At 44.2% G+C, this 27,645-nt stretch overlaps 1 protein-coding gene across 4 annotated transcripts; it reads left to right on the top strand.

Annotated features, from left to right (window-relative positions):
* The first annotated feature begins 6,653 nt into the window (after positions 1-6,653).
* On the top strand, positions 6,654-26,981 carry Cep20 (centrosomal protein 20). 4 transcript variants are annotated; one of them, XR_002384305.2, is made up of 5 exons: positions 6,654-6,756; positions 9,150-9,347; positions 10,724-10,808; positions 15,521-15,634; positions 25,757-26,981. XR_002384305.2 is itself a non-coding variant. In XM_013118607.3 (5 exons), the coding sequence occupies exons 1-5, from the start codon at positions 6,729-6,731 to the stop codon at positions 25,834-25,836; spliced, it is 528 nt and encodes a 175-aa protein (XP_012974061.1). In that variant the 5' UTR covers positions 6,655-6,728; the 3' UTR covers positions 25,837-26,981. The 4 variants fall into 4 exon arrangements, 3 of the variants coding, with proteins under 3 accessions (XP_040589394.1, XP_012974063.1, XP_012974061.1); XM_013118607.3 differs by having other exon boundaries at positions 6,655-6,756; positions 15,498-15,634; XM_040733460.1 differs by lacking the exons at positions 15,521-15,634; positions 25,757-26,981 and adding an exon at positions 10,895-12,120.
* Positions 26,982-27,645: the final 664 nt, after the last annotated feature.

Raw genomic sequence — 27,645 nt, 5'->3', positions numbered from 1 at the left:
ACAGAAGCATGAAGGCTTGAAGCCATTTTACTTGGATTTTCTGATTTGTAACCTGCCTTTCCTCATTTATTTGCATCAGTGTAGAATATAGAGGCTCCAGATATTGGTGTTCCCGTACAATGTGAGGAAGTATCCAGAGAGTTCTCTTTATAAATAGAATTCTCTTGCTTTTTGAGATATTTATTATTAATCTCTCCCAAAAATTACTGCAAGATTTTCTTTTTGTCAAGATTCACTTTCTGCCCATAATTTGTCAATTTCATCATTAGTAAAAGGAACTATAATTTCTGCTGGGTATATTCCTGCTAATTGATGAAGTCTCAATTGTCTTTTAAGAATCAACTCAGGAATATTTTCCAAGTGAGTTTTAAATCTTTTACTCTGTTTATGTGGTAAAAAAAGAACTACTTTAAGATAATATCTTCCATCTGGATTAATATTCCTGTAGGAGAATGCTTAGAATGCAATCAAGCTTTGGATTCAAATGATTGACATGTGCATCCTGTAATTTCTTTTCCACAAAAGCCAAGTCTCTCTCAGCTTCAGCTGATAATTCCTTTGAACCATTTAAGTCCTTGTCCCCATCTAAGGTTTTGAATAAATTGCTCAGTTCATCATTTTTATTTTAATAGTGGGCCATAGATAGGAAATGTCTCCTAGCAATCTTTAAAGTCATTAAGTAATCAATGCCTCCTAATTTGCACCTTTTGGGGTCTATTTTCTCTAGGCCTTTTTTTTTCAGGAGCAGTTTGTAATACCCAATAAGGTAAAATTTTCTTTATTTCTTCAAACATTCTTTCTAAGTTATCTACATTTGAATCAAATAATGAAATGTCATCCATGTGATGGTATACCACACATTGAGGAAATTGCTTACTCATTCCCAAGGACTTCTGTACAATGTATTGGCACAAGGAGTGGCTATTTAACCCTCCCTGTGGGTGAACCTTCCACTGATAATCTCTTAGCAGACTGAGAATTATTATAGCAGGCACCATGAAGGCAAATTCTTCTCTGCCTTTTTCTTGTGAAGGTACAGTAAAGAAACCAATCTTGTAAATCAGTAACTATAGGAGGCCATTCTTTTCATAATAAAGAAGGCAAAGGAACTCCAGATTGTAGAGAGCCCATCGGATGAATCAACTAACTAACAGCTCTTAGGTTTGTTACCATTCTCCATTTTCCAGATTTCCATATAATAACAAATGTAGGCGAATTCAAGGTGCTGGTTGATTCCTCAATATACTGAGCATTTAGCTGCTCTTGTACCGGCTGTTCAAAGCCCTGCAGTTTCTCTGTTTTTTTTTTTTTTGTTTTTTGTTTTTTTTTGTTTTTTGGTTTCTTGAGACAGGGTCTTTCTGCATTGTTTTGGAGGCTGTCCTGGAACTCACTCTGTAGACCAGGCTGGCCTCAAACTCACAAATATATTTGGGTTTTCTATAACCCTATTCTATTTAAAAAACAATCATTTTACATATCAATCCCCCCTTCCTACTCCCTCACATCCTCCTAGACCACCTACCAATTCCCCCAACCCATCCACCAACCACTCTCCAAGGACAGTGAGGCCTTCCATGGGGGATCATTAAAGTCTGACACATCATTTCGGGGAGTGCCTGGGCCCTCCTCTGTGTGTCTGAGGTGAAATAGTATCCCTCCATAGGGAATGGGTTCCCAAAGTCCATTTGTGCACTAGGGATAAATACTCGTTCCACTGTTAGAGGTCCCATAGACTTCCCAAGTCTCCTAACCCTCAGAGGGTTTCATTCAGTCCATTGGTGGTTCCCCAACTTTATGACTGGGGTCCCTGTGCTGTCACTAGGTCAGGTCAACTGGTTCTGTAGGTTTCTCCAGCCTGGTCTTGACTCCTTTGTTCATCCCTCCTCCCTCTCAGCAACTGAATTCCAGGAGTATGGCTCAGTGTTTAGCTGTGAGTGTCTGCTTCTGCTTCTATCAGCTACTGGATGAAGGCTCTAGGATGGCAATCATAGTCATCAATCTCATTATAGGGGAAGGGCATCAAAGGCGGCCTCTCTACTACTGCCTAGATTCTTAGTTGGGGTCCTCTTTGTGGATCTCTGAACATTTCCCTAGTACCAGATTTCTCTTTAAGCCTATACTGACTCCCTCTATTAAGGTATCTCTTTTCTTGCTCTCCTCTATTCATTGATATATATTTTAAATTGATGATAAAATTTAAGCTTATAAAGATCTATTTCAAATTAACAAAATATTTACACCTTCCAGTCCTTCCCAGTGCTAACAGCAGAAGGCAGTTTTCTGCCCTTGAAAACTGTGGAGGACCCTGGGAATGTCTGTCCAGGTGGCCAGTTATAAGTCTCTGTCATTCTCTAATCATTAATCCAGAAAAAAATGTTATCCTTCTCAAGAACTCTGGTACAGTTTCACATTCCTTTGTTTAAAAAGATGTTTTAAAGTATAAAGTTTTTGTAAGAATGTAAAAGCTTAAGATGTAGGAATCTAAAAATGTTTTAAGGTATAACAGACTAACCTAAGGTGTACAAATGCAAGTTATCAGATTTCTTTCTCATTATGCTACTGTTAGTATTCTTACCATTAATCATAAAGTTTTAATAAGCTACTAATCCAACTCTGACAGAGTATAAAACACCAAACTATACCACTATACAATAACTGCAAGCTCAGAATTAAGGTGCTTTTCATTGTGCTAAAGATATGTCAGTTTTAACAGCATTAGTGCTTTCAACCAAATCATCTCTGACACGAGTATGCTGCCATTTCTACAATGCAAATTTGAGTACAGGTTACAAACAAGAAAATCCCTAATGTGTCCAAAATGTATCTTTTAACACAGAATTCTTGTTAAGTTCCAGGGAGTTGAATTGGACCCAACCAAACAGGTCAGATTCATTCCAGATAAATATTATTTAGTCTTTCCCTGGTCCTGGGACTCCCTTCCCTCATCTTGGGACCCCTCAGGAACCCTCCCTCATCTTATGATCCTCCTCCCCTCAAGTACCAGGACCTAAGAAAAATTTATTTTTTTAAACTTAACCTTGTCCTCTGCTCTGCCAATATTTTGCCAGGTCTAAGAGGCACCAGAGAGTTCCATACAGCCTGAAACAACTACTCCAGGACGTGGAAGCACCCCAGCTTCCTCAGGTAGATGGTAGATGCTCCCCAGGTCAGCAAGAAGTATTTCTGTATTTCTTGAAAACTTGATGCCCTTATTCCCCAACCTGCCATGCCTAACTCCTCACCTTTTTAATAATAAATAAAGGTGGGAATGTAAGGATTCAGGCACTATGCTGGCCTGCCCCTGTCACCCGGCAGAATGCACTCAGGCAGTGCCCTGGCCAGCCCAGGGCTCCATGATTGCATAGTCTGCACGCAGGTGCAAAGGACCCCCTTAAAAGACAGACACCCGCCCCCTCACGCTGATGCTCTTTCTCTCTCTCTTTCCAGCTGCTTCCCTGGAGCAGACAAGACATTTCCTGTCTCCCTCTTCTCTTCTGTCCTCTCTCTGTCTCTTTACCTTATTTTCTTACCACCCCTCAACAAAGCTTTCAATATGAGTCACGCCTACAGAGCCCCGTTTCCCCATCCATCCGGAGTCCATCACCCACCCAGGAACTGCGATCCTCGTGATCCCACGGGGACTTGCCACCTCTGGTCCTAACCCTAACAGGCATGTCTCGAAATCTCAGCTCCTTTCCATCATCAATACCCTGTGGGACACATATACGATGATTCATTTGACTCAGCAGCTGTAATACATTAGGCCGTCTCTAAGTGGGGCAATTGTTACTTAACATGCCCTCGCGGCACACAGTCTTCACAGTCTTTTGTGTGAACGTGTTTTCACTTGTCTCAGATAAACTGCTAGTACTGGGATCACAGCATCGGAAACACAAATGCGTGACTGAACAAACATTTGCAGAACCGCGTTCCAAAGCAGCCCTGCTCACATAGCGTCCTTGATACCACTTAGGGTTGGTGGCCTTCTTTGACATCCATTTATTCTTAGCGTGAGGCGTGTGCCCATGCCACAGCGTGCAAATGGAGATCAGAGGACAAGATCGGAGAATGTGTTCTCTCTTTCCAACATATGGTGTGGGATCTAGAGTCCAAACTCAGGTTGTCGGGCGTGGTGGCAGGCACCGTCACACACCGAGCCATCTCAAGAGTTACTTTTACTTGAGTATTTCTGATCCTGGACAGTTTTTTTTTTTTTTTTTTTTTTTTTGCCTAGAACAAATAGTGCCACCGCAAATATCCTCATAAGCAGGTCCTTTTTCTGTTAGCTCCTTCAAAGTCTCTATGACACACACTGCGAACAGGAGCAAGGCAGTTAAATGGTGAGGGAGGTTGTTTGCTCTGGTCAAACGGCCTCTGGGGGCTGGCGTCAATTTTCTCACCTACCGGTTAGTGTTCAGTGTCTTTAAGTTCTTATATTTAAAGAGCTGGGATCCCAGGTTACCGCTGTGCAACTTTCCTAAGGAGATGTAAAAGAAATGTCTAGTGTAGATGACGTCTGCAAGAAATATTTCACTGACTCCAGCTTGCTGAGTGAGGATGACTTTGCTAGGATTACTCACAGGAACATGGGTGACTCAGGGCGGCTGTGACACTGCAAAGTCCCACCCTTCTGTCATTTTTTTTAACCTTTGACATATTTTAGCATTTCCGAGATTCACTGTAGCCAGAGAAGGTGTAACTGTTTATTTTGTTGCCATGACTGCAGTCTTCTCTAAATCACCACAGCGCCCCGCTTCACGACGGTGATCGTGATGACATGCCCACAGGAGACAGGAAACAGCAACACTATGATTGCCCTGGGTGACTCTTGAGCTCCTGGCTCAAGTAATCCCTTTGATTCCCTTACAGCATAGGATTACACACAGAGCAGTGGGCGCTATAGACATGCTACCACATTCAACAAAATTATGCTTTTAAAGGAAAGTTTGAGATGTGTCTATTTTTGGTGAGCAGAGTGATGGGTGTCAATGAATGCATGGCAATTACAATCAGCCGGTCACATTCTGCGTTGCCTCTGAAATCCCTCATCAGTTCATTGGGTAGTGCTGTTCTCGCCTGCAGAATGTAGTTAGTCCTTTTGGATTCCTTAGCTGCTGACTAGGGCTCCATGGTTTCACAAAATAGGAAAGACTGACTGACTGAGACCTTTCTAAGGTTACAGAACAGGTTTACATGAGGCTAGTCTAAAATGACAGTAGATTCCTCTAGAGTTTTGATGGTAAGTGTCTTTATATTGTGGCAAAGTTTCTCACTGGAACTCAGAGCTTGTTGATTTGGCTAGTCTAGTTAGACACGGTGCCCCAGGGAGCCTCTATCTCTGCCTCCCAAGTGCTAAGTTTAAGGTAAACCCAAGCCAGCATTTGCATGGGTGCTGGGATCTAAACTCGGCCCTTTGGACTAGTGCAGCAAGCTTGTTCCTCACTGATCCATTCCTCTGCATTGACCTCAAACCTTTAAAACTGCCACCCACTTTAAGAAACATCTCAGGAGCATTTATGCCTAGGATGCACAACTGCCCTCCCAGAACTTGGGAGGCTAAATAAAGAAAGGAATGCTAATTCAAAGCCACCCCGTGTCCTTCAGGGAAACCCTTTAAAAAGGAACAAAGCCAACCCTAGGAAGAACACACGTGTATCTTCCTGAGTCAAATTTAATAACAAAAAACGAATTGTACCAGTACGGTGGCACTCACCGGTAAAATCCCAGCACTCTCAGGGAAGACTGTTAGTTCAGTGCTAGCCTGGGCTACAGAGTGAATGCCCCAGACAGCCTGGACTACACAGTGATTTTTTTTAAATTAAAAGCCTATACTTCGTATTAATTTCACTTGCTTGAAAATATGTTCGCTCGAGTCAACTAATAAAGAGACTTCTACTATTGGGCTGTCCATAGCTATAAGGGTCCAGTTTTAGAACCTAGGTTAAGATGGCCTCTTATTTAATAGTGTCTTTGGCCTCCCCGGAGAGGCACCTGTAGTCCTACTCCCTCACGCCGTTTTGAAAGTATTGTTTCTTGTTCTTTTTTTTTTTTTCCTTCTAGTAATGCTACATCTTATTCCTTCATCAGTTATTTCCACAAATAGCCTGGGGGCTGCAAAGGTCCTTAGTATTCACACTGGTGTGGAGGGCAGGCTCTGAAGAGACGGGAGTCTGGGCTTGGGTATCAGCTCCCCCATCTGCAGGTGACCCTGACGACAGCTCGTTGCCTACTGAAAGCTCAAGTCTCCTCCTCTGCAACATGGGCACCACTGACCCGAGGCGTGCAAAGGCTTCCTAGTGACTAGCAGCAGCCATCGGCAGCATCCGGGAGCTTGAGAGAGAAACCAACTCTCGGTGCTCGATTCAGAAAGAGCCCGGGGTGTCAGAGCGGGGAGCTCTGTGGCTGGGTTGAGTGCGGGACGCGGCACCCTCCCCTACAGCGCTTGGCCACGCTGAGATGCTGCCAGCGGCCAGGTTCCTCCACCTCTGGGACCGCCCAGGCCATCCTGGCCCCGCCCCTTTCCCCCATCAGGACCCGCCTCACACGCTCGTTGATTGGTAGAGCCTCAGGGGACGGCCCGCCAATCACCCGACCGCTGACTCCCTCCCGAGTCAGCCGAGGTGGCGCCTGGAGAGAGCCGTGCTCCTATTGGCTGGAGACACCCCCGCCCGCCGCAGCGCCGCCGCGCGTGCGCACGGCAGGGGCGTGACGCCGGCGGCCGTTGGACCATGGCGACTGTGGCTGAGCTGAAAGCCGGTGAGTGAGTGAGTGCGCCGAGGCGACGTTCGCTAGCGGGGAAGCGTCGGGCCGTGCGTCTGTGGCAGGGATGGGGCGGGAGGGAGGGGAGCGCGCGGGACCCCGGCTCGGCCTTTTTTTGGGCCGTTCCGAGGCGGCGGGGTCCCCGGGAGCGGGGGGGAAGGAGGAGGGAGCGGCCGCTGCGCATGCGCTTGCGCGGGGAGGGCCGGCCTGGAGTCGCCCTCCGGGAGAACCCTGAGGCAGAGTTTTGCCCACCCTGACGGTTCTGCGGGGTCTTTCGGGATGCAGCTAGCTGCCGGGCTCGGGGCTGCATCCCCGGGACGGCAGAAACCGAGAGGAGCCGTCCCTCCGCCCCTCGCGTGACCGTTCACTCCGAGTGCTGGGGACGCGCAGCGCGTGAGTCGCGATTGTAGCTAAGATGCGGTGCGTGATCTCCCCTCTCTCCCTCTCTGCCAGACACTGCTCCTCCAACGGCCGCCTGACGCCTTGTCCCACGTCCTCTCCGCCCACCTCGCACCTCGGGAGGTGGGGGGGGAGTTGCACTGTGTCACCCAAGGCCACTGAGGTAGAAATAGACCCGGTGTGGCAATTCCCATAGGGCACAGCCCCGCCCCGGGCCAGGGTCTTAGTCGCCCTCATCCACGATGAATTAAAAAACAAAAACAAAACAAAACAAAAAACCAACAAAAACACGCTTCTGAGTTTCAGAGAACCCAGACTCTAAATTCGTGCGGTAAGCGGAAATTTGGAGAGGGAGGACCCAAGGAGACTATGATTTAGTAATCGTCGGCTATATGTGTGCTGGGAGCACTACTGTGCCGGTGAGCAGTTAAAAAACCAGATGTGTCGAAGCCCCCCAACCCCTCAGGGACTTCCCGTGAATCAGTGGAGTGCTTTTGGGGGTTGGGAGGGATGCATTAGCACGTGTGAGACTGTGTAAACTTCGCGTAGGATTTCAAGATATCTCAGTGGGAAATTAAGCTCTCAGATTTAAGACCGCTTCCTGAAGAAGTCCTTATGGTAACAGCGTTGTAAGCATAAAGCCTCAAAGAGTAAAATGATAACCCTGGAAGTGTGAGCCCTGAGGGGTAGGGGTGGTCTCTGTAGATCCAGGGGCCTCTTTACATATTTTTTTTTAATATTCTTGGACTCTTGATAATGCCTTGTGTCCCAAGAGAAAGGTAATAGAAATTTGTTTTCTAATCAATAATCTTACATTTTACGGGCCTTTTACCCATTTAAAACACTCTTCCATGACCCAGGTCTTTCTGAGAGTTAGAGTTCATTACCAAGGAGAAGGCAACTGAGCATGTGCTTGGACTATGCCCACCAAGAGGTGAAGGACATGCTATATTTCCCAATTTCAGCTCCATTACTTTTTTCTGCTAAGTTTGAGGCTGTACGGTGTGTACTTCAGAATAACTGGGACAGGAGCTTGCCAGTAGACATTTAACTTCCAAAGATGGAACTAGAGAACAGGAGTTGTGATCCTAAGAGTATGATAAAGCTGTCCTTTTGTGGGTCTGTTACGAAGTATAATTAGTTGACAACTGCAGTTAGTATACCTGCAGAAAGGTTGAAGGAATGAATGAATGCTTTGAAAACAAAGGAGAGGAGAGGTAAGTCTAAGAGTGTAAATCATATGACCAAGGATGATGTTATTTACCAAGGCCTAGGAACTTTGCTGTCTGTACCCAAGTGGATAAACTGTCTTATGAATTTTATTGTGTCATCTTAATAATACTTTTGCCATTGGCAGAGCAAAGTATAATTAAACCACACTTTTTTGCTGGGCAGTGGTGGTGGATGGCTTTAATCCCAGCACTCAGGAGGATGCAGGTGGATCTCTGAGTTCCAGCCCAGCCTGGTCTACAAAGTGAGTTCCAGGACAGCCAGGTCTGTTACACAGAGAAACCCTGTCTCGAAAAACACAAAACAAAACATGTTTTTAACCAGTAGTGTAAGGCACCGTTGGTGTTACACGTTTGTGAGCTCTTGCTGTGTTCTAGGCATTATATTCTCTAGAATTGCCATTAAGCCACAGAAGACTGTTTGAAGAGGGAAGGTTCCAGATTGCTGTTGAGGGATGGTGACTTTTAAAAGCTTGATTCTTGGTAGATTTCATATCATTCATCCCAATCCAGTTCATCTCCCCATCCCTTCATATCCACCCTCTGTCTTTGCAGCCTCACCTACCCACTTAAGTTAGATTTAAAAGAAAATAAAAACTAACATACCAAAAACAAGTTTCAGCATACATAGTTACTTGTATTTATTGTAGAGAGCGTTCTCTTTATTTGTGTCATTTTCCTCTTAAGCATTATTCTTTAGCACATACCTGAAATTTCAACATTTAGTTTATAACATCACCGTTTATATTTTATATTTAACAGTTTTAAAGGACACCTTGGAAAAAAGGGGAGTGTTAGGACATTTAAAAGCAAGGATCCGTGCTGAAGTTTTCAATGCCCTGGACGATGATCACGAACCACGACCATCATTGTCTCATGAAAACCTTCTAATTAATGAATTAATTAGGGAGTATTTGGAATTCAACAAATATAAGTTCACAGCCTCTGTCCTCATAGCAGGTAAGTGGTTATTCATCTCTGGAGAAAAGCTCTGCTTTACCCTGTTTCTAATTCTTAGAAAGCAGTAGCCTGAATGTACAGTTTCATTACTGTGGCACGCAGGTGACTGAACACTTAGCATTCCATGGGATCTTGTCATAGCATGAACAAGTTTTGGTGAGCTTCATGCTGTCAGGGAAGTCAGTGCCAGGACCTTTTACTGCAGGTTCTCTGTGTAATAGTAAGCACACATGCTCATAAAAGGTATGATTTTGATATGTTGAAGGATCTCTGAAGATCTAGTATTATTTGCCTCAGTTATAGCTGGCTGTATACCATCAACACTTGGAAGGAAAAAATCTTTTGAAAATGTCATCACCTAGGTATCGTTCCCAGGATGCAGTAGTGACAGTGCTATTACGTTTTGGTGTTTCAGATTGGTGTGGCTACTGATCCTGTAATTCAGATACTGAAACTGAAGGGGCTAAGAGGGGAGGGCACTGCTTCAGTAAAAACCAGGAGCTCTGGGCTGTAGCTCAGCGGTAGAATACTTGTGAGGCAGAGGCTAATTCCTGGCACTGGTGGAGGGTGGGAGCAGAGAAAAGAAGAGAGACTGAGTTTCTGTTCACCACAGTGCCGTGTAAGTAAGTGGAAGCCTGCAGGACATGCCTGTTGACACGGCCTCCCCCCACTCAACAAAATATGCACTGGAGGGTCAGTCGTGCTGACGCTCCCCTGTGAGTAGGGAAATGCTGCGGCTGCCATTCAGACTGCTCTCATAGGCATTGTGGTGGTTTGTCCTCAGAAACGTTTATGTGAAGTTTTGTGTGAAATTCACTTTATTTTGGTAGATAAACAGGTAAAGTGGACTCACCATGTTGTCTGAGAAGTGAATGCTTTCCTTAGGCAATAACGGCCCCTGCTTTTGAGTGGCTCAGCACTCGGAAGCCGGGGCGGAAGAGGAAAGGCCAGTCTGTACTAGAGCAAGACTCAGTCTAAAAATTTAATTATTTTAATTTTAGAATAGTTATCCCTGAGTGCTGATGTATTTTTTAATGAGTTATTTAGTGTTATCGTGTTTAATCTATAGGCATCTTAGGAAGCTTACTGAAGCCCAGCAGTGTAGTTTTAGATTCAGAAACCGTTATTACCAGCCACAAATTGGGGATGTAAGAGGTGAGTACGCGTTAAGCTGTATCTAAGTTCTACATTTAGTTGTATTGGAGTGTGTTGACATCATAAAGCCATATGCACTTAGGTTTGTCTTGGTGTGTGCTGTCAGCATTCTCCCAAAGTCTGGGAAACTGTGTACCCAGGAGGTATGGTTATTATCAAAATTAAATTTGCCTTTTAGATTAATAGTCTCAGTATTTTCCTGAATTTTTTTTTCTCCCCAGAGTCTGGTCAACCCATAGTTCCATTGGACAGACAGTTTCTCATCCGTGAACTAAATGCCTTTGAAGACTCAAAGGATAACTCAATGTAAGAAGTTTTTAAAAGAGGTTTGCAGATGTTGTATTGAGTTCCTAATTGCATAGAGCCGACTGTGATTCATTTTAATCCATCAGGGACTTACTTAAGTTTACTGTACGTTACACACTGCATGAGGTCCAAGACATGTGCAGCAAGTAAGTCACCTGAGGTCATGCTGCCTGTGAGCTTGCTGTGTCCAGGGACCTGCACAGCTGCCTGCCCACCTCCGTCTCTCCATCCTTCCTTCGCCTCTCCATCCTCCCCCCCTCCCTCCCTCCCTTAAGGGCTTTCCCCGTTTGTTTCTTTCGGTGGTGGTAATTGAACCAGGGCCCCGCCTGCTCAGGGTGCAGCACACGCTGTCGCGCTAAGCAGTCTTCTTGGCCCAGCCTCTGCTTCTTTCTTTTAAACTTTAACCGTGTGTTTGTGTGGACGGGTATTGGTCTGCATGCATGTTCTCCGCACACATGCCTGATTTCCTGGAAGGCCTTGGAGCTGGAGCTGCAGGCAGTGTGGGCCACCAGGTGGGGGCTGGGATTGAAGCGGGTTCTCTGAAGAGCAGCAGAGCTCTGACTGCTGAGCCCTCTCTCCAGCGCCCTGCACCCCTTACTTCTTTCTAAGGGCGACTCTTCTTGGCCTCCATATCTGTTTTCTTCTTTCTAAGACTTTGTCCTTTAGGTTGTTTTTTCATGTTTAACCCTTCCCCATTGCTTTCTTTACTCCAAGGTAGGAACAAACTCAGATCTCTTCTCCTCTAAAAATGAAAGAAAATAAAAGTCCTCCCATCAGCTTCCTGACACCCCCCTGCTGCTTTATATTCTTTCTCTCTTTTTAAATTTCACTTTATTTTATGTGCATTGGCATGAAGGTGTCAGATCCCCTGGAACTGGAGTTACAGACAGTTGTGAGCTGCCTTGCAGGTGCTGGGAATTGAACCTGGGTCCTCTGGGAGAGCAGCTGGCACTCTTGACCTCAGAGCCATCTCTCCAGCCCCTTATACTCTTTTACTGCCTTCTGCCCCGCCCTCATGCTGCCTACCACCCCGTCTTATCTGCAGTCTGCGTCTTAAATGCTCTGCCTCCTCCCCTACCTCATTTTTTTCTTTGTTCTTTCCCTAAGTTTCACGCCTTTTACATTTTCCATAGACTCCCTAACTGGCTTATTAGTTTGTACCTAGTACCTGAGTGCTTAGCTCTGAGTAACCTTTTCTAGCTGGAAATTTCTGTGAAGACTCATGTCTTCAAAAGTTTGTTGAATTTTTTCATTTGTTTTATGCTACAATTATGTTTGTATTACCATAAACTTTTACGTATATGCACTTAAACTAACTGTTCCTCAGTGCTGTTGTGTCTAGCACCAAGTATGTGGGATGTTGTAATAGATACTGGCCTCTTCTCCACACTGCTTCCTGGCCTGTCTCTTGTGACTCTTCACTGTCATAAGAGTCCCCAGGGATAGTCTAGCTTTCGTCATTGGATCCTTTAAATCATGGGCGTCCAGCAGGGTCTGTTTCCCACTTTCATTTCTTTCTCACCCCTGCCCCACACTCCTGAGTCTGTAGTGAGGTCTGTGTGGGGCACATGCACTTACTTTGCTAAGTGGGGGCCCATGTGCCACTGACATTTCAAATGAAGGGTGTTCATTTTGCCCCCTCACACCTTCATGGGCTGCTCAGGTGTTTTGTTTTTTGTTTTTCTTGCAGACAGGGTTTCTCTGTGTAACAGCCTTGTCTGTCCTGGAACTCTTTTTGTAGACCAGCCTGGCCTTGAACCCAACTGAGACAGAGGCATGTGCCTTTGCCTTCTGCGAGCTGGGATTAAAGGCGTGCGCCACAATGCCTGGCTGCTGCTCAGGTTGTAAAGGCAGAGTCCACGGGCGGTCTCCAGGCAACGCCTCTTCTGCCTGTCCTCACCAGCACTGCCGACCCTGCTTTGGTTCTCTGTCTGTTGTCACTGCCCTGTGCCATGCTGCTCATTGCCTGACTAGTTTCTCCCTCGTCACTCTGTGTCAAACTCATTTGTCCTGCCCTCTTGTCTGTAGAAGGCAGCTACTGCGTTGTTTAAAAACACTTGGTAAATGTGTGTTGTGTCCATGAGCAAGTCCCAGTCCTAGGCATTGCTGCGGGCTCCGGGGCTCTGCCCGCCTCTCTGCACACAGCTAGCTCATGGCAGCTGCATGGTTCTGTCTTTGCTCCACATGCTTCCTCAGCTCCCTCAGCTTCTGTCCGGTCACTTTTCATCTTCTTGGCCCTGTTCAGATGCTCCCACAGGTTAGGAGGGAGACAGAAGTCATCCAAGACTCTTGGCTATGAACAGTTTGTGCTCATTGCAGTGACTTTCACTTACCGAGAAAACTGATTCTCTGCAGGGGAAGAGCTCTTTGAAAAGGAAGAGCTTGGAGGCACCAGGTGTGAGAGTAGTGAGCTGCTGCTTGCCTACACTTGCTGGGTATTGACTCCTGAGAGGAGCAGTGGTCTGAGTGGGGAGTTATCTCCTCTGGGGCTCATGGTGTTTCCTACAAAGCAGGTAGATGGCACAGTAAGTGTGATGTCGTCTCCCTCTGTACCCAGTGAGCATCCCCCTTGCATTATTCAGACACCACTTACAGCACGGCTGTGTATTTGCTTCCACTGTGGAGGGGATGTATTGTGTATATACATCTCTTCCCGACACTTGAGTTCCTCTTATTCCGGGGCAATTGTATTTTGTCTCAGTTTTTTGTTGTTTTCTACACAGAACGTGACGTGTCTGTTGAAAGCTGTCTCTCTGCTTTCTTGTCTTCCCCTATTGTTGTAACGGTTCTCATGTCCTGTGTCGTTGTGGATTATTTATCCCTGTGTCAGTGAGGTATTTTCCAGCATTTCGCTGTTGCGTGCAAACCTGTGTGACAGCTGCTGTGTGTGAGACACTGCTGGGGACGCTGCAGATGTGGCAGCACACTGTTCTCTGTGTGTCCCTGGAGTGGCTGGGGATGCACCTTCTATGAGATGCTCACTAGAGACCGGTGACCCACGCTCCCTCTTGGTCGTTCTTGCTGTGCATAAACAGCACGCGCCACAAGAAGCCCTGCTGCAGAAAGAGCCTCAATCATCTAACTTGGTAACCAGATTTACTTGGTGAAAAAAAATCTTTAAGGTGGCGTAGCCCCCTTTCTGGTCATGGGTACAGTAAACACTGCATTTGAGTATTAAGCAAAACAGTGGGCAATGCTTTATACATTCAGACAGTTTTTGAAATGTGTAAAAAGTCTCTTTAAGAATAGCTGTGTTAATCAGTGTTCTGTTGCTGTGAAGAGACACCGTGACCACCGCACCTCTAATAAAGGAAAGCATCTAACTGGGGCTCACTTTCAGTCTCAGAGGGTTAGTCCATTGTCATCATGGCAGGAAGCATGGCGGCACACAGCAGATGGTTTCCTAAGGCACCCACTGAGAGTCTGCACTGCTGTCCCTGGCCTGGAGCAGCTGCTGTAACACACAGCCATGTGCTTCTGTCCCACACAGCACTCCAGAATTCATGTGTCAAGGGTGTTGGGAACTGGGCTCACGTGAACGTAGCTTCAGATTTCTTGAGATTTCTTTCAGGCTTCTAGAGGCTTACTGAGGCCTTGGGATCTGCTTCAGACTGCCTCAGCCCTGACATTTGTGCCTGTCTGTGGGACTGCTTGAGTGTCCTCAGGCTCTGCCTCACACAGAGAGTGATCCAAAAAAGCAATTAATAGCCTTTACCACATGTTGCCATTGGTAAAAATGAGTGAGACTCAGTAAAGCATAAGGGGTTTAGACTCTGTTTTTAAGAGGTGTGTCATGCTTTGAACCATTATACTAACTGAGCAGGACATCGGTATCAAAAGTCAATGTCTGCTGTCCGCAGAGCAGCCTTCAGGGTCAAGGGACTAGCTAACAGGACTCTGGGTGACAGTTTAAGAAAAAAAGCACGTAGGAATTCATTGATTGTTAATGTCATTACCACTGAGAGGCTCTAGTATATTACTGAGCCCTGGTTTTCTCATTCATAAATTTGTTGTAGTACAGTGATACGTAAAAGGGAACTAACTACAATGCAGCCTTTTAGATATTACTACCGAGCTCTCCTGTAACCAGAATTCATATGCCTTTTACTGTGTACAAGGTGCATAGCTAGAGACTTGACATTGTGAAATCATTCACGACATACCACATGTGTGACCCAGGGTCTGATTATATCCTTCAAGGGAGAGAAACATCTATGAGCTTCAGGAAACTAAAGTCTTCCAGGGCTTTGAGTTGACAAGCTGAATTCCAGTGGGTTGGTCGTCATTTCCCTTAAGTTTAGATTATTTTAATGGTGTTAATATGTTTTTTTTTGGGGGGGGGGTTAAAAATTCTCATTCAAGAGCCAGGTGGTGGTGGCACACGTCTCTAATTCCAGCCCTTGGGAGGAGGCTCTCTGAGTTCAAGGCCAGCCTGGTCTAAGAGAGTTCCAGGAGAGCCAGGGCTACCCAGAGAAACCCCATCTCAAGAAGAAAAAAAATTCTCACTCAAGTTAATTGGTAGTTTTAAACTGAGAGTAACCATTTGCCAGGACAGTAATCCTGTGTGTTTTGCAATCTAGTAAGTTAGATGACCGTTTTGGGGTCAGTTTACCTTTAAAGTTAATGTCTTAAGCTTTTTATACTTACAGGAAGTGAATTGATTTTGATTTTGCCTTCTTCCTGAAATAGTCCTCTGTTATATGGAATTTTAGCCCATTTCTTGCGTGGTCCCCCTGACGGCATGCAGAATAACGTGCTTCTGACAGAGTCGACACTCCAGCCTCCAAACAGGCGTCCCAGCTGGAAGCCCAACAGAAGGCCGAAGGGTAGGTGCTTCCAACCTTCCTTTAGCTTTCTTGACTTTGTTCTTCTCTGGGGCTTCTGATTTCTAGCTTAATTGTGCTTCTGTCTAGTCCAGGGTTAGCCTGTGTTACTTAACCTCCAGAAAGCCAAGTACTTTGCAGAAAGAAAATCCTAACTGGGCAAAGTGATGTAATTTCAAAGCCAAGGTCTTGAAAGAAACCCCAACTTTCACATCAGTGTGTTCTTTGAACTAGCCTGGCTTACCACACTATAGTTTTCTCGAAATCAAGACTTCTCCCCCCACCTCCTACCTTTACCAGACTGAAAAGCACAAGGCAAGATTACTGCTATGCAGAGAAGCCATGTCTGTGTGTGCCGTTGCATTTTTCAGGACACGTTCTGTGTGTGGGTGACAGTCACCCACAGAGAACAGATCTGACAGTCTCTCACTCTGGGTCTGCTGTCCCCGAGCTTACACCTTCCATCAGACTTTCCTCAGTCTCTTAATTCCAGGACTGCATAGATGTGTGAGCCTCTGTACCCTGCTCAGACTGCTCACCTTTAAAGTGAGCTTTCAGGGTAAAGCATGCTGGCTCAGGCTCTAATCTAGGCAGTGAAGACTGAGGCAGGCGCATCTTGAGTTCAAGGCCAGTCTGGGCTACATAGCAAGACCCTATCTCCAAAAAAAAAAAAGAGAAATAAGTAAATAAATAAGATAGAGATAGATAATATGTGAAATGAACTTTTGGTTGATTTGAGCACATTGGCAACAGGTTCTGAGTTGGTTTTTTTTTTAACTGAGTGCATTGTAGCTGGGTGTTTTCCCATGGGGTAGAGTTGGCACTCTTTCTCAAAGGGGTGGTTACAAGTGAGGTTCAGGCTGCCATGTGAATGTCTTGCTATCTTGTAAGTTCTGAAAGTGACAAAGTTGTGAATCAGGGTAAGGTTATTTGTAACCTGACTAGTTTTACCCTCTGTTGTGATACGGAGCTGACTGAGTTGGACAGACGATCATTCCTGCTAGCTTCCCGAGAGCCTGGTCTGGGAGAATAGTGACTCAGTGCAGGCCATGGTCAACACAGCCAGCTCACAGGTGGAGGAGCTTTCCAAGCTCATAACAGAAATCACTAAGGCTCAGACACAAAATAAACTATCCCCATGTAGAAACCTCTGAAATTCTTAAGTAATAGAAAGTTTCCTTTAACGTTCTCTGCCCAGCCATCCTAGCTCTCCACATTCCCTCTCTGCCAGGGAAGGTGCTCCTGTTGTCACTAGGTACTAATTCTGTGTGTTACCTTACAGTATGCTTGTGGAACAGCGGGTCTGGGTCTTTTGTTAGTGTGGTATTGGCACATCTTTGTAATATTTTACTGATGAACTGGAGCTCAGTTTTTGGGTTTATAATTGTGTAAGGGTTTATCTTTGTCTGTGCACACTTCTCTCCTGTGGAGGGGCCTAAAGCAGAGTTGCCAGTTCACAGACAGCGTGGGCGTATTTAAACACAATTCATGCTATTTAGTCCCGTAGAAAGGCTTTACTAATTCTCACACTTAAGAAGAGTGCATGACTTGGTTCCTGTCCCTGCTAGTCGCTGATGACACATTAATACTGACACTGATTTAGTCTCGTGAGGAAAAATAATGTTTTGAGAAGTAACTTCTGGTTTGTAAATGTGTTAGAATCCCCTTAATATGCATGTTAATGGCAGTAGAGAGTTGAAAGTGAGGAGAGTAGTCATTAACCAGGGTCATTTCTCCTGATTACCTCCCTCTGCAGGGAGGGGGGGAGAGGAGGGGAAAGGAGGAGCAGGCAGGCTGAGAAGCGAGGCATGGTTAGTGCACGGTGCTATAAGCAGTGTGGGTCCCGTCAGTAAAGTGGCTTTGGGCACCTCCTCCATAGAAAGCTCCAAAGAGAACTCTTGAGTAAGGGTGGCTACAGAGCTCCTAGGACAGGGACAGTGATTTACAAATTATATTCTTTTTTGTTGTTGTTTTGTTGCTGGTGTTTGTTTTTTTTGAGATGGGTTCTCTGTGTAGCCCTGGCTGGCCTGAAACTAGTTCTGTAGACCAGGCTAATATGAAACTCAGAGATCTACTTTGCTCTCCTCCCAGGTGTTGGGATTAAAGGCTTACATCACCATTCCTGGCTTGCAAATTATTTTCTAGATCATCACTTATTTTTCTGTTGACACAGAAAAGAATCCTCAGCCATAGATCATCATCTGTAACATGGTTGCTCTGAGTCCCCCTGACTGTAGGAGCCATGTGGCTCCCATTTGACAGCTCATCTGGCTTTAGTGGAAGATATAAGATGCTAGCAGGGATTATATAGGCACCCACCTTGAAAAGGACAGCCTGTCACCTGTCCTGTGCTGAGTGGATGTGATCTTTGAAGCAGAGTAGCTTTTGTTCTAAATAAGAGTCGAGGTTTTAGTGATGGAAAAGCCGTCTCAGCTCTGCTTTAACGTGCGTCAGTCAGTGCACTTCTAAGTGCACAAACAGCACACTTTGGGCCAATGAGGTACTCAGTGGGTGGGAGGAACGTACTGCCAAACCAAAAACCTGACAGCCTCAGGACCCTCACAACAGAAGGAAGGAACCAACTTCTAAACGTTGTCCCTTGAAGCCAGTGGTGGTGGCACACACCACTAGTCCCAGCACTTGGGAGGCAGAAGTAGGTAGATCTCAGTGAATTTGAGGCCAGAAAAGTGAGTTCCAGGACAGCCAGGACTGTTACACAGAGAAATCCTATCTCCAAAACAAAAAAAATACTCTTCATTTTTTAATTGAAATTTTATCTTTGTTTGTTTGTTTGATTTCTTTTCCTCATGTATCCTACACTGACCTTACACTGGTGACAATCCTCTTGCCTCAAATTCCTCAGCTGGGATTATAGGCATATGCCTCCACACTGCCTTAGGCATTTTTAAAAATAAAGTTTTATATATATATATTTTTTTTGTGTGTATATGTGTGTGGGGGTTTTGCCTGCTGTATGTCTCTGTATCGTGTACATGCCTGGTACCCAAGGAGATCAGAAAAGAACATCACATTTCCTTGAACTAGATTTACAGACCATTGTGAGCTGCCATGTGGGTATTGGAAACTGAACCTGGGTCCTCCACAAGAGCAATAAGTGCTATTAACCACTGAATCAGAGACTGGCAGATCTCAGTGTGGATCAGAGTGGCCTTGAACTTGTACTTATCCTTCTAACCCAGCCTCCCAAATGTTAGAATTACAGGTGTGTCTCCCCATACTCACTTTCTCTCTGAATTTTATTTTATTTAGTTATCATTTTTATTCCACTTGTATATACATTTGTGCACACATGGACTACAGTGCATATGTGGAGATCAGACGGCAACTTGTAGGAGTCAGTTCTGTTCTTCCATGTAAATTTCAGGGATCAAAGTTGGGGATCAGACTATGTAGCAAGCATCTTTACCCCCTAAGCCACCTTGCAAGCTTTAAAAGCACCTTCCAGTCAAAGGGAGGCCAGAGCTTCAGGCCCAGAGCAGCGTCAGTGAGAGACCCCAATCACAGGCCAAAAGCAGCATCAGAGGAAGACATGGAGCAGCATCACGGGAAGCCCTAGCCTCAGGACCAGGAGTGAGGACTCATCACTAGTTGAAAGGACAGCACTGGTTTCCAGCAGTAGCTTCGTGAAACTATTGCAAGAAGTTCCTCAGGGACGAGCACCTGTGTACCAGCCAGCATCCACTTCCATTTCTCCCGTGGAGATATCCCATTACTCCATAGACCACTGGACCCTCAGCCACACCTACACCTCCAACAGGAGGAGCATACACCAAAGCTGTAGTCCCACTTGTACCTCAGGGAGTGACCACCTGAGCATTGAGCCCACTTTTAGCAGGAGGAGTTTTCATCAGAAGAAGTTCTGCTCTACTTGTACCTGAAGGAATGGTCAACGGAGCCACAACCCCCAACATTACCAGTTGGAAAAAGAGAGAACCCTTGAAGCACAAGATCCACCTATACCAATTAGAAGAAAAGATGTGCAAGCAACAAGGTAAGAACACACTCAGCAATATAGAGAGTAATACGGCACCATAAGACCTGAACATCCCAACACAGTTGAAGCAGAAGAAAACAACCTAAAAAATAACTTTAAGAGGATGATTATGGCCCTTAAAGAGGAAATGAAAAATTCTCTTAAAGAAATGGAGGAAAGGACAAAGAACTGGAAGATATTGAAAAATCCTTTAAAGGAAAAGCAATCAAACAAGTGAAGGAAACAATTCAAGACATAAAATCTGATAAAAGGCAATAAAAAAACAAACCGAGGGAATTCTAGAAATGGAAAATTCGGGTAAATAATCAGGAACCACAAATGTAAGCACAGACAACAGAGTACAATACGATAGAGGAAATAGTTTCATCAGTCAAAGAAAATTTTAAATCCAACAAATCCTTAACACAAAACATGCAGGAAGTCCAGGACACCATTAAAAGACTGAACCTGAGAAAAATAGAGATAGCAGAAGAAGTCCAACTTAAAGGCAGAGAAAGTGTATTCACCAAAATCATAGAAAAAAACTTTCCCAACCTAAAGAAGAACATGCCTAAGAAAATAAAGCTTACAGAACACAAAATAGACTGGACAAAACAAAAGACCCCTCACCACATAATAACAAAACAATAAACATATAGAATAAAAAAAGAATGCTAAAGGAGAAAGGGCAGGTAACATATAAAGGCAGGCCTATCAGAATTACACCTGACTTCTCAACGGAAACAATGAAAGCCAAAAGGTCTTGGTCAGACGTTATGCAGACGCTACAGGACCACAAATGCCAGCCCAGACTACTTTATGCGGCAAAGCTTTCAATAACCATAAATGGAGAAACCAAATTTAAATAATACCTATCCACAAACCCAGCCCTACAGAAAGTACTAGAAGGAAAATGCCAACCCAAGGAAATCACCTACATACACAAGAACACAGGATATATGAGCTTACAACAGCAAATCCCAAAGAAGGGAATTGAACATACAGTGCCATCACCACCAACAAAAACAAAACTAACAGGAACTAGCAATCACTGGCTATTAATATCCACTAAAATAAATGGTTTCAATTCACCTATAAAATACACAGACCAACAGATTGGATACAAAAACAGAATCCATCCTTATGCTGCATACATGAAACATACCTCAACCTCATAGACAGACATTACCTCAGAATAAAGGGTTGGAAAAAAATTTTCCAATCAAATAGACCTAAGAAACATGCTGGTGTACCTAGTCTAATATCTAACAAAATAGACTGCAAACTAAATCAAAAAAGATAAAGAAGGGTATTTCATGTTTTCACAGAAAATCCATCAGCAAGAAATCTCAATTCTGAACATTTATTCCTCAAACACAAGGACTCCTGCATTTGTAAAAGAAACATTACTAAAGCTTGAATTACAAATCAAACCCCACACACTCATAGTGGGAGACTTCAACACCCCACTCGCGCCATTGGACAGGTCTGCCAGACAGAAGCTTAAGAGAGAATTTAGGGAAGTAGCATGTTATCACTCCAGTGGACTTACCAGACATCTATAGACTAGTCCACCCAAGCACAAAAGAATATACTTTCTTTTCAGCAGCTCATGGAACCTAAAAAAATAGACCACACACTAGGTAAAAAAGCAAACCTCAACAGCTACAAGAAAATTGGAATAAATCCCAGACCCTATCAGATCACCACCGCTTAAAGATAGAATTCAACAGCCCACCATCACATGGAAATTGAACAATGATCAACTCAACCACCACTAGGTCAAGGAAGAAATCAAGAAATAAAAGACTTCCTAAAATATACTGAAAAAGACTGCACAACATACCCAAACCTATGGGACACAATGAAAGCTGTGCTAAGAGGAAAGTTCATAGCACTAAATGCCTACATAAAGAAGCTGGAAAAATCTCACACTAGTGAATTAACAGAACAACCGAAAGTGCTAGAACAAAAAGACACAAACTCATCCAAAAGGAATAGATGGCAAGAAATAGTCAAATTGAGGGCTGGAATCAATAAAATAGAAACAAAGAAAGCCGTGCAAAGAATCAATGAGACAAAGGGTTAGTTCTTTGAGAAAGTCAATAAAATAAACCTTTATGCAAACTACCAAGAGACAGAGAATATCCAAATTAACAAAATCAGAAACAAAACGGGGGACATAACATAGTGAAAAAAATCCAGAGAATCATCATCTCATACTTCAAAACCCTGTACTCCACAAAATTGGAAAACTTAAAGAGATGGACAATTTTCTAGATAAGTATCACATACCAAAATTAAACTAAGAACAGATAAACAGCTTAAATACACCTATAACCCCTAAGGAAATAGGAAATTATCAACAGTCTCCCAACCCCAAAAAAGCCAAGGCCCAAATGGATTCAGTGCAAAATTCTACCAGATATTCAGAGATCTAATACCGATACTCTTCAAATTATTCCACACACTAGAAACAGAAGGAACATTGCCAAACTCTTTTTATGAGGTTGCAGTAAACCCTGATATCCAAACCACACAGAGATGCAACTAAGAAAGAGAATTATAGACCAATCTCCCTCATGAACATAGATGCAAAGATACTCAATGAAATACTGGCAAACTAAATCCAAGAACACGTCAGAAAAATCACCCACCATGACCAAGTGGGATTCGTCCCAGAGATGCAGGGATGGTTGAGCATATGAAAATCCATCAATGCAATCCACCTTATAAGCACACTGAAAGAAAAAACCCATATGATCATCTCACTAGATGCTGAAAAAGCCTTTGATGAAATTCAGCACCCCTTCATGATAAAGGTCTTGGAGAAAATAGGGATACCAGGTACATACCTAAACATAATAAAGGCAATATATAGTAACCCAACAGCCAACATGGAAAGAAACTCTAAGCAAGCCCACTGAAATCAGGAAGAAGACAAGGCTGCCCACTCTATCCACATCTATCCAACATACTTGAAGTTCTAGCTAGAGCAATGAGAGAACAAAAGGAGATCAAAGGGATACAAATTGGAAAAGAAGCCAAGCTCTCACTATTTACTGATGATATGATAGTTTACATAAGTGATCCCCCAATTTTTTTCTTTTTGGTTTTTACGAGACAGGGTTTCTCTATTGTTTTGGAGGCTATTGGTCCAGCCCAGCCTCGAACTCACAGAGATCTGCCTGCCTCTGCCTCCCGAGTGCTGGGATTAAAGGCGTGCGCCACCACCGCCCGGCTTGTGACCCCAAAAATTGTACCAGAGAACTCCTACAACTGATAATCACCTTCAGTAATGTTGCAGGATACAAAATTATCTCAAAAAAGCCAGTAGCCCTCCTATAAGGTATAAGGGGCTGAGAAGGAAATCAGAGAAACATCACCATTTACAATAGCCACAAATAACATAAAATATCTTGAGGTAGCTCTAACCAAACAAGTGATAGGCTTGTATGACAAGAACCTTAAGTCTCTAAAGGAAGAAATTAAAGAAGATATCAGATCTCCCATGCTTTTGGGTAGGTAGGATCAGCATAGTAGAAATGGCAATCCTACCAAAAGAAATCTATAGATTCAATGCAGTCCCTATCAAAATCCCAGCACAAGTCTTCACAGACCTTGAAAGAACAATAATCAACTTCATATGGAAAAACAAAAGACCCAGGATAGCCGAAACATTCCTGTACAATCGAGGATCATCTAGGGGCATCACCATCCCTGACTTCAAGCTCTACTCGAGAGCTATAGTAATGAAACAACTTGGCATTGGCATAAAAACAGACAGGTGGACCAATGGAATTGAGTCGAAAACCCTGATGTCAACCCACACACTTATGAACACCTAATTTTTGACAAAGAAGCTAAAAATATAAAAAAGTACTAAACAAATGGTGCTGTCATAACTGGTTGTCAAAATGTGGAAGAAGGCAAATAGATCCATGTCTATCACCATACACAAAGTCAAGTCCAAATGGATCAAAGACCTCAATATAAATCCATCCACACTGAAGCTGGTAGAAGAGACAGAGGGAAATACACTTGATCACATAGGCACAGGAGACCCCTTCCTACACAGACACTGAGAGCATCAATTAATGAATGGGACCTCCTGATACTGAGAAACTTCTGTAAAGCAAAGAACATAGTCAACAAGACAAAATGGATCCCTATAGAATGGGAAATGATATTTACAAACCCCACATCTGATAGAAGGCTGATCTTCAAAATATACAAAGAACTCAAGAAGCTGAACCTCAAAACTACCAAATAGTCCAATTAAAAAATGGACTAAACAGAATTCTCAACAGAAAAATCTCAAATGACAGAAAGACACTTAAGGAAATGCTCAACATCCTTAGTCATCAGGGAACTGGAAACCACTCTGAGATTCCATCTTACACAGCTCAGAATGGCTAAGATCAAAATCATTGACAACTTATGCTGGAGAGACTGTGGAGAAAGGGGAACACTCCTCCACTGCTGGTAGGAGTGCAAACTTGTACATCCAGTGTGGAAATCAGTATGGCAATTTCTCAGGAAATTGGGGATCACCTATCTCAAGACCCTGCAATACTGCTGTTGAGCATATAAGCAAAGGAGGCACATTCACATCACAAGAACATTTGCTCAACTATGTTCACAGCAACATTATTTGTAATAGCCAGATCTTGGAAGCAATCTAGATCCCCCTCAACTGAAGAATGGATAAAGAAAATATGGTACATTTACACAATGGATTACTATTCTGCAGTAAGAAACAATGGCATCCTAAAATTCACAGACAAATAGAAGTAGAAAAAATCATCCTAAGGGAGGTAACCCCAAACCAGGAAGACAGATACAATATGTACTCAATCATAAGTGGATATGAGACATAAAACAAAAGATACCCAGCCTACAATCCACAACCCCAGAGAAGCTAGAACCCTCTTCTAGAAACAGATGGAAGCAGATGCAGAAATCCACAACTAACCAATGGGCCAAGCTCCTGGAGTTCAATCGAAGTGAGGGAGGAGCGATAATATGAACAAAGGAGTCAAGACCATGATGGGGAAACCCACAGAATCAGCTGACACGAGCTAGTGAGAGATCACTGACTCAGGTCTGACAAATGAGGAACCTGCATAAGATTGAACTAGAGTCCCTTAATATAGGTGACAATGATGTGGCTGGGACAATATATGAGGCCACTGGCAGTGGGTCCAAGATCTAACTCTAATGCACAAACTGACTTAGTGGAGCCCGTTTTATATGGAGAGACACCTTGCCCAGCCTAGACACAGGTGTGGGAGTGAAGAGCCGCCTTGGTCCTGCCTCAGCGAGATGATGGGACAGACTTAGTAGACTTCCTAGGGGAGGCCTTACCCTCTCCAAGGGGTGGAGAGTGTGTGGGGGGAGTGGGTGGAGATGAGGGAGGGGGAACTGGGATTGGAATGTAAATAAATTAAGAAAGAAAAAACACTTTCCACAGTTTCCTGGATAGTGTTACAGTTTTGATACGAAGATATAAATTTTACTCCCTTTTTTGTGTGTGTGTCACATGAGGGCTCAGCTAGCCCGCCGTCATAGTAGATTTGTTTTTGGTGGTTCTACAATGCCGATTGCACACTTGTCCTTCCTTTTGAGTTCATTCCTTACATCTGAGAGAGACTTGTAGGGCACCGTACTGTACTTCAGTCAGAAAAAAACATGAAGCTGGGCACGTGATGAAGCCTGTGACATTGGCACTTAAGTTGAGGCAGAAGGCCAGTCTGCACTACACATGGAGACCCTGTTGCTCCTCTCCCCAATGAAGGAAACACTTGAGTTACTCCAGACAGTCTCTAATACTAACATTTATGATTTCCTCAGTGACATTTAAGACATGAGAACTCATGAAGTAGAGTCATCAGGAATGTTCAGTAAGTAGACTTGCCACCAAGCCTACTGACCTGAGTTCAGTCCTTGAGACACACAGGGCCGAAGGACCTCCACATGCCTGCCTGCCTGCCCAGCCCTCATCCCCACAAGTCAATACTTGCTGTGTGAAAATGAATACAGTAGTAACGTCATGCCCTAGGATACACAGGTGCGCTTGCTTCCCTGGGTGCCGCTTGTGCTTTGAATATAACACTCTGTGTTTTCTCTAGATGACCGCCTGCGGAAGGACACGGAGCTGAGCACCGTGACTGAAGAGCAGAGTGCTGCTGCACAGCCACTCAGTAGATGACACATGCAGCCGGCAGGCTTCTGACCGCAGCTGTGCATGAGGGTCACTAGCTCCTTACTCCCAGCACCATCGCCTAGACCACTGTAGCACGGGAGCCTCTCTGTATTCTGCCCCTCAAGGGTTACTGCGTCTGTGAAAAGCTGATGCCAGAAGCCACTGGAGAGAAAAAAATGTGTTGTTTTCAGGATTTCTTTTCTTTTCTTTTTTTAAGACAGGGTTTCTCTCTGGCTTTGGCGGCTGTCCTGGAACTCGCTCTGTAGACCAGGCTGGTCTCGACCTCACGGAGATTCATCTGCCTCTGCCTCCCGAGGGCTGGGATTAAAAGTGTGTGGCGCCAGCATCACCTGGCCTAAAGTTGTTAAGTTTATTTTTTGCCCCTTTGTGCAAAGGCCACCTCTAGGGCTGTGGATACGCCTCCAGTAAAGCACTTGCCTTAAATATGTAAGACCCTGGGTTCAGTCCTAGCCCTGGAGAAAAGAAAACAGAAGTACAGATATTTGTCTATATGCTCTGCTCATTGAATTTCCTTCAGCTAGACTTATGTAGACCTGTGGGAAAATTCATTCATGTTTTGAAAAAATATTTAAAGTACATTAACACCAGAACTTATTCTATGAAGTTTTGGTTTTTGTTGTTGTTTTTTTTTGTTTGTTTGTTTGTTTTTAAGAAATGTCTGAATTACTGTCTGCCCTGGCTAATTTTGTCTCAGCTTGACACAAGCTGGGGTCATTTGGGAAGAGGATCTCTCAACTGACAAAAATCCCTCTATTTGATTGACTTTTGGGCAAGTCTTGTTCATTTCCTCACTAATGTTTTCATCTGGGAGGTTCCAGCCCATAGTGGGTGATGTCACCCCTGGGCAGTTGGTCCTGGGTTCAGAAAAAAAAAACAGGTTGAGCAAGCCATGGGGAGCAAGTCAGTATGTAGCAGGCCTGTGGTGTTTCCCTGAGTTCACTCGGTGGTGGCCGTGATGTGGAGCTGTCAATTGAAATAAACCTTCTCCTTCCCAGGTTGCTGATGGTCATGGTGAAAACCACTGCCTAATGTTGATCTTTAAACAAATAGCAATGCTCTGTCCCCAAGAAGAGAGTTTGGCTTCTACTAGGGGATTTCATGATAAAATAAAGGGGCAAATAATTCTTTTATTTTGCTTTAAGTGAAGCAGAGTTTATTCATTATATAAGGAGTGTAATCCTGACAGGACAGGCTTTGGGAGAAGAGCCAGGTAGGAACTGTACTGGAGGCCTTGTCAGAGCTCTGTGGAGGTCCCTTCTGCACACACTGAGCTGCAGAGCTACCGTCTTTTGCTTACCTGGACTCTGAGAGACTTGGTAAACATGTGTTTTTATTCTTGGGATAGGAAAACCTTGAGAACTGCTACAATTCTGTCTCTAAATGCTACTTAGCTGTTTATCAAGATGTCCTGTGTAGCCACAGGCTCATTCATGGAACACAGTTGTTACCCCAGTGGCTCCTCCTGGCCAGAGTGCCACAGTGTAAGAGTCACAGTTTATCACAGATAAGCGAGCATGGGGACACCGCTTAGCAATGCAAAGCCAAGTGTGTACCACAGGAAGGGCTGGGGGCTGCTACCAGTGGCGTTGGTGATTTGGATTGTTGCCAGTTTGAGTTGTTTCGGTGGTTCCAGTCATCGACTCCTCAAAGATGGATTGAGAACATTACTGCTAATACAGAACGTGATGAAGAAAACCCCTTATAGTGGTCTTTACCACACTAAAATGCTTAAAAACCATAACTGTAGAATCTTACAGGAGCCCATTTCCATTTTTTCCTTTCAATGTAAAAATA

Source organism: Mesocricetus auratus, unplaced genomic scaffold (assembly GCF_017639785.1).
Source record: "Mesocricetus auratus isolate SY011 unplaced genomic scaffold, BCM_Maur_2.0 Super-Scaffold_100031, whole genome shotgun sequence".
Taxonomy (NCBI): domain Eukaryota; kingdom Metazoa; phylum Chordata; class Mammalia; order Rodentia; family Cricetidae; genus Mesocricetus; species Mesocricetus auratus.
The sequence above is the reverse complement of the archived record's forward strand: the minus strand, read 5'-3'. Positions and strand labels throughout refer to the sequence as shown.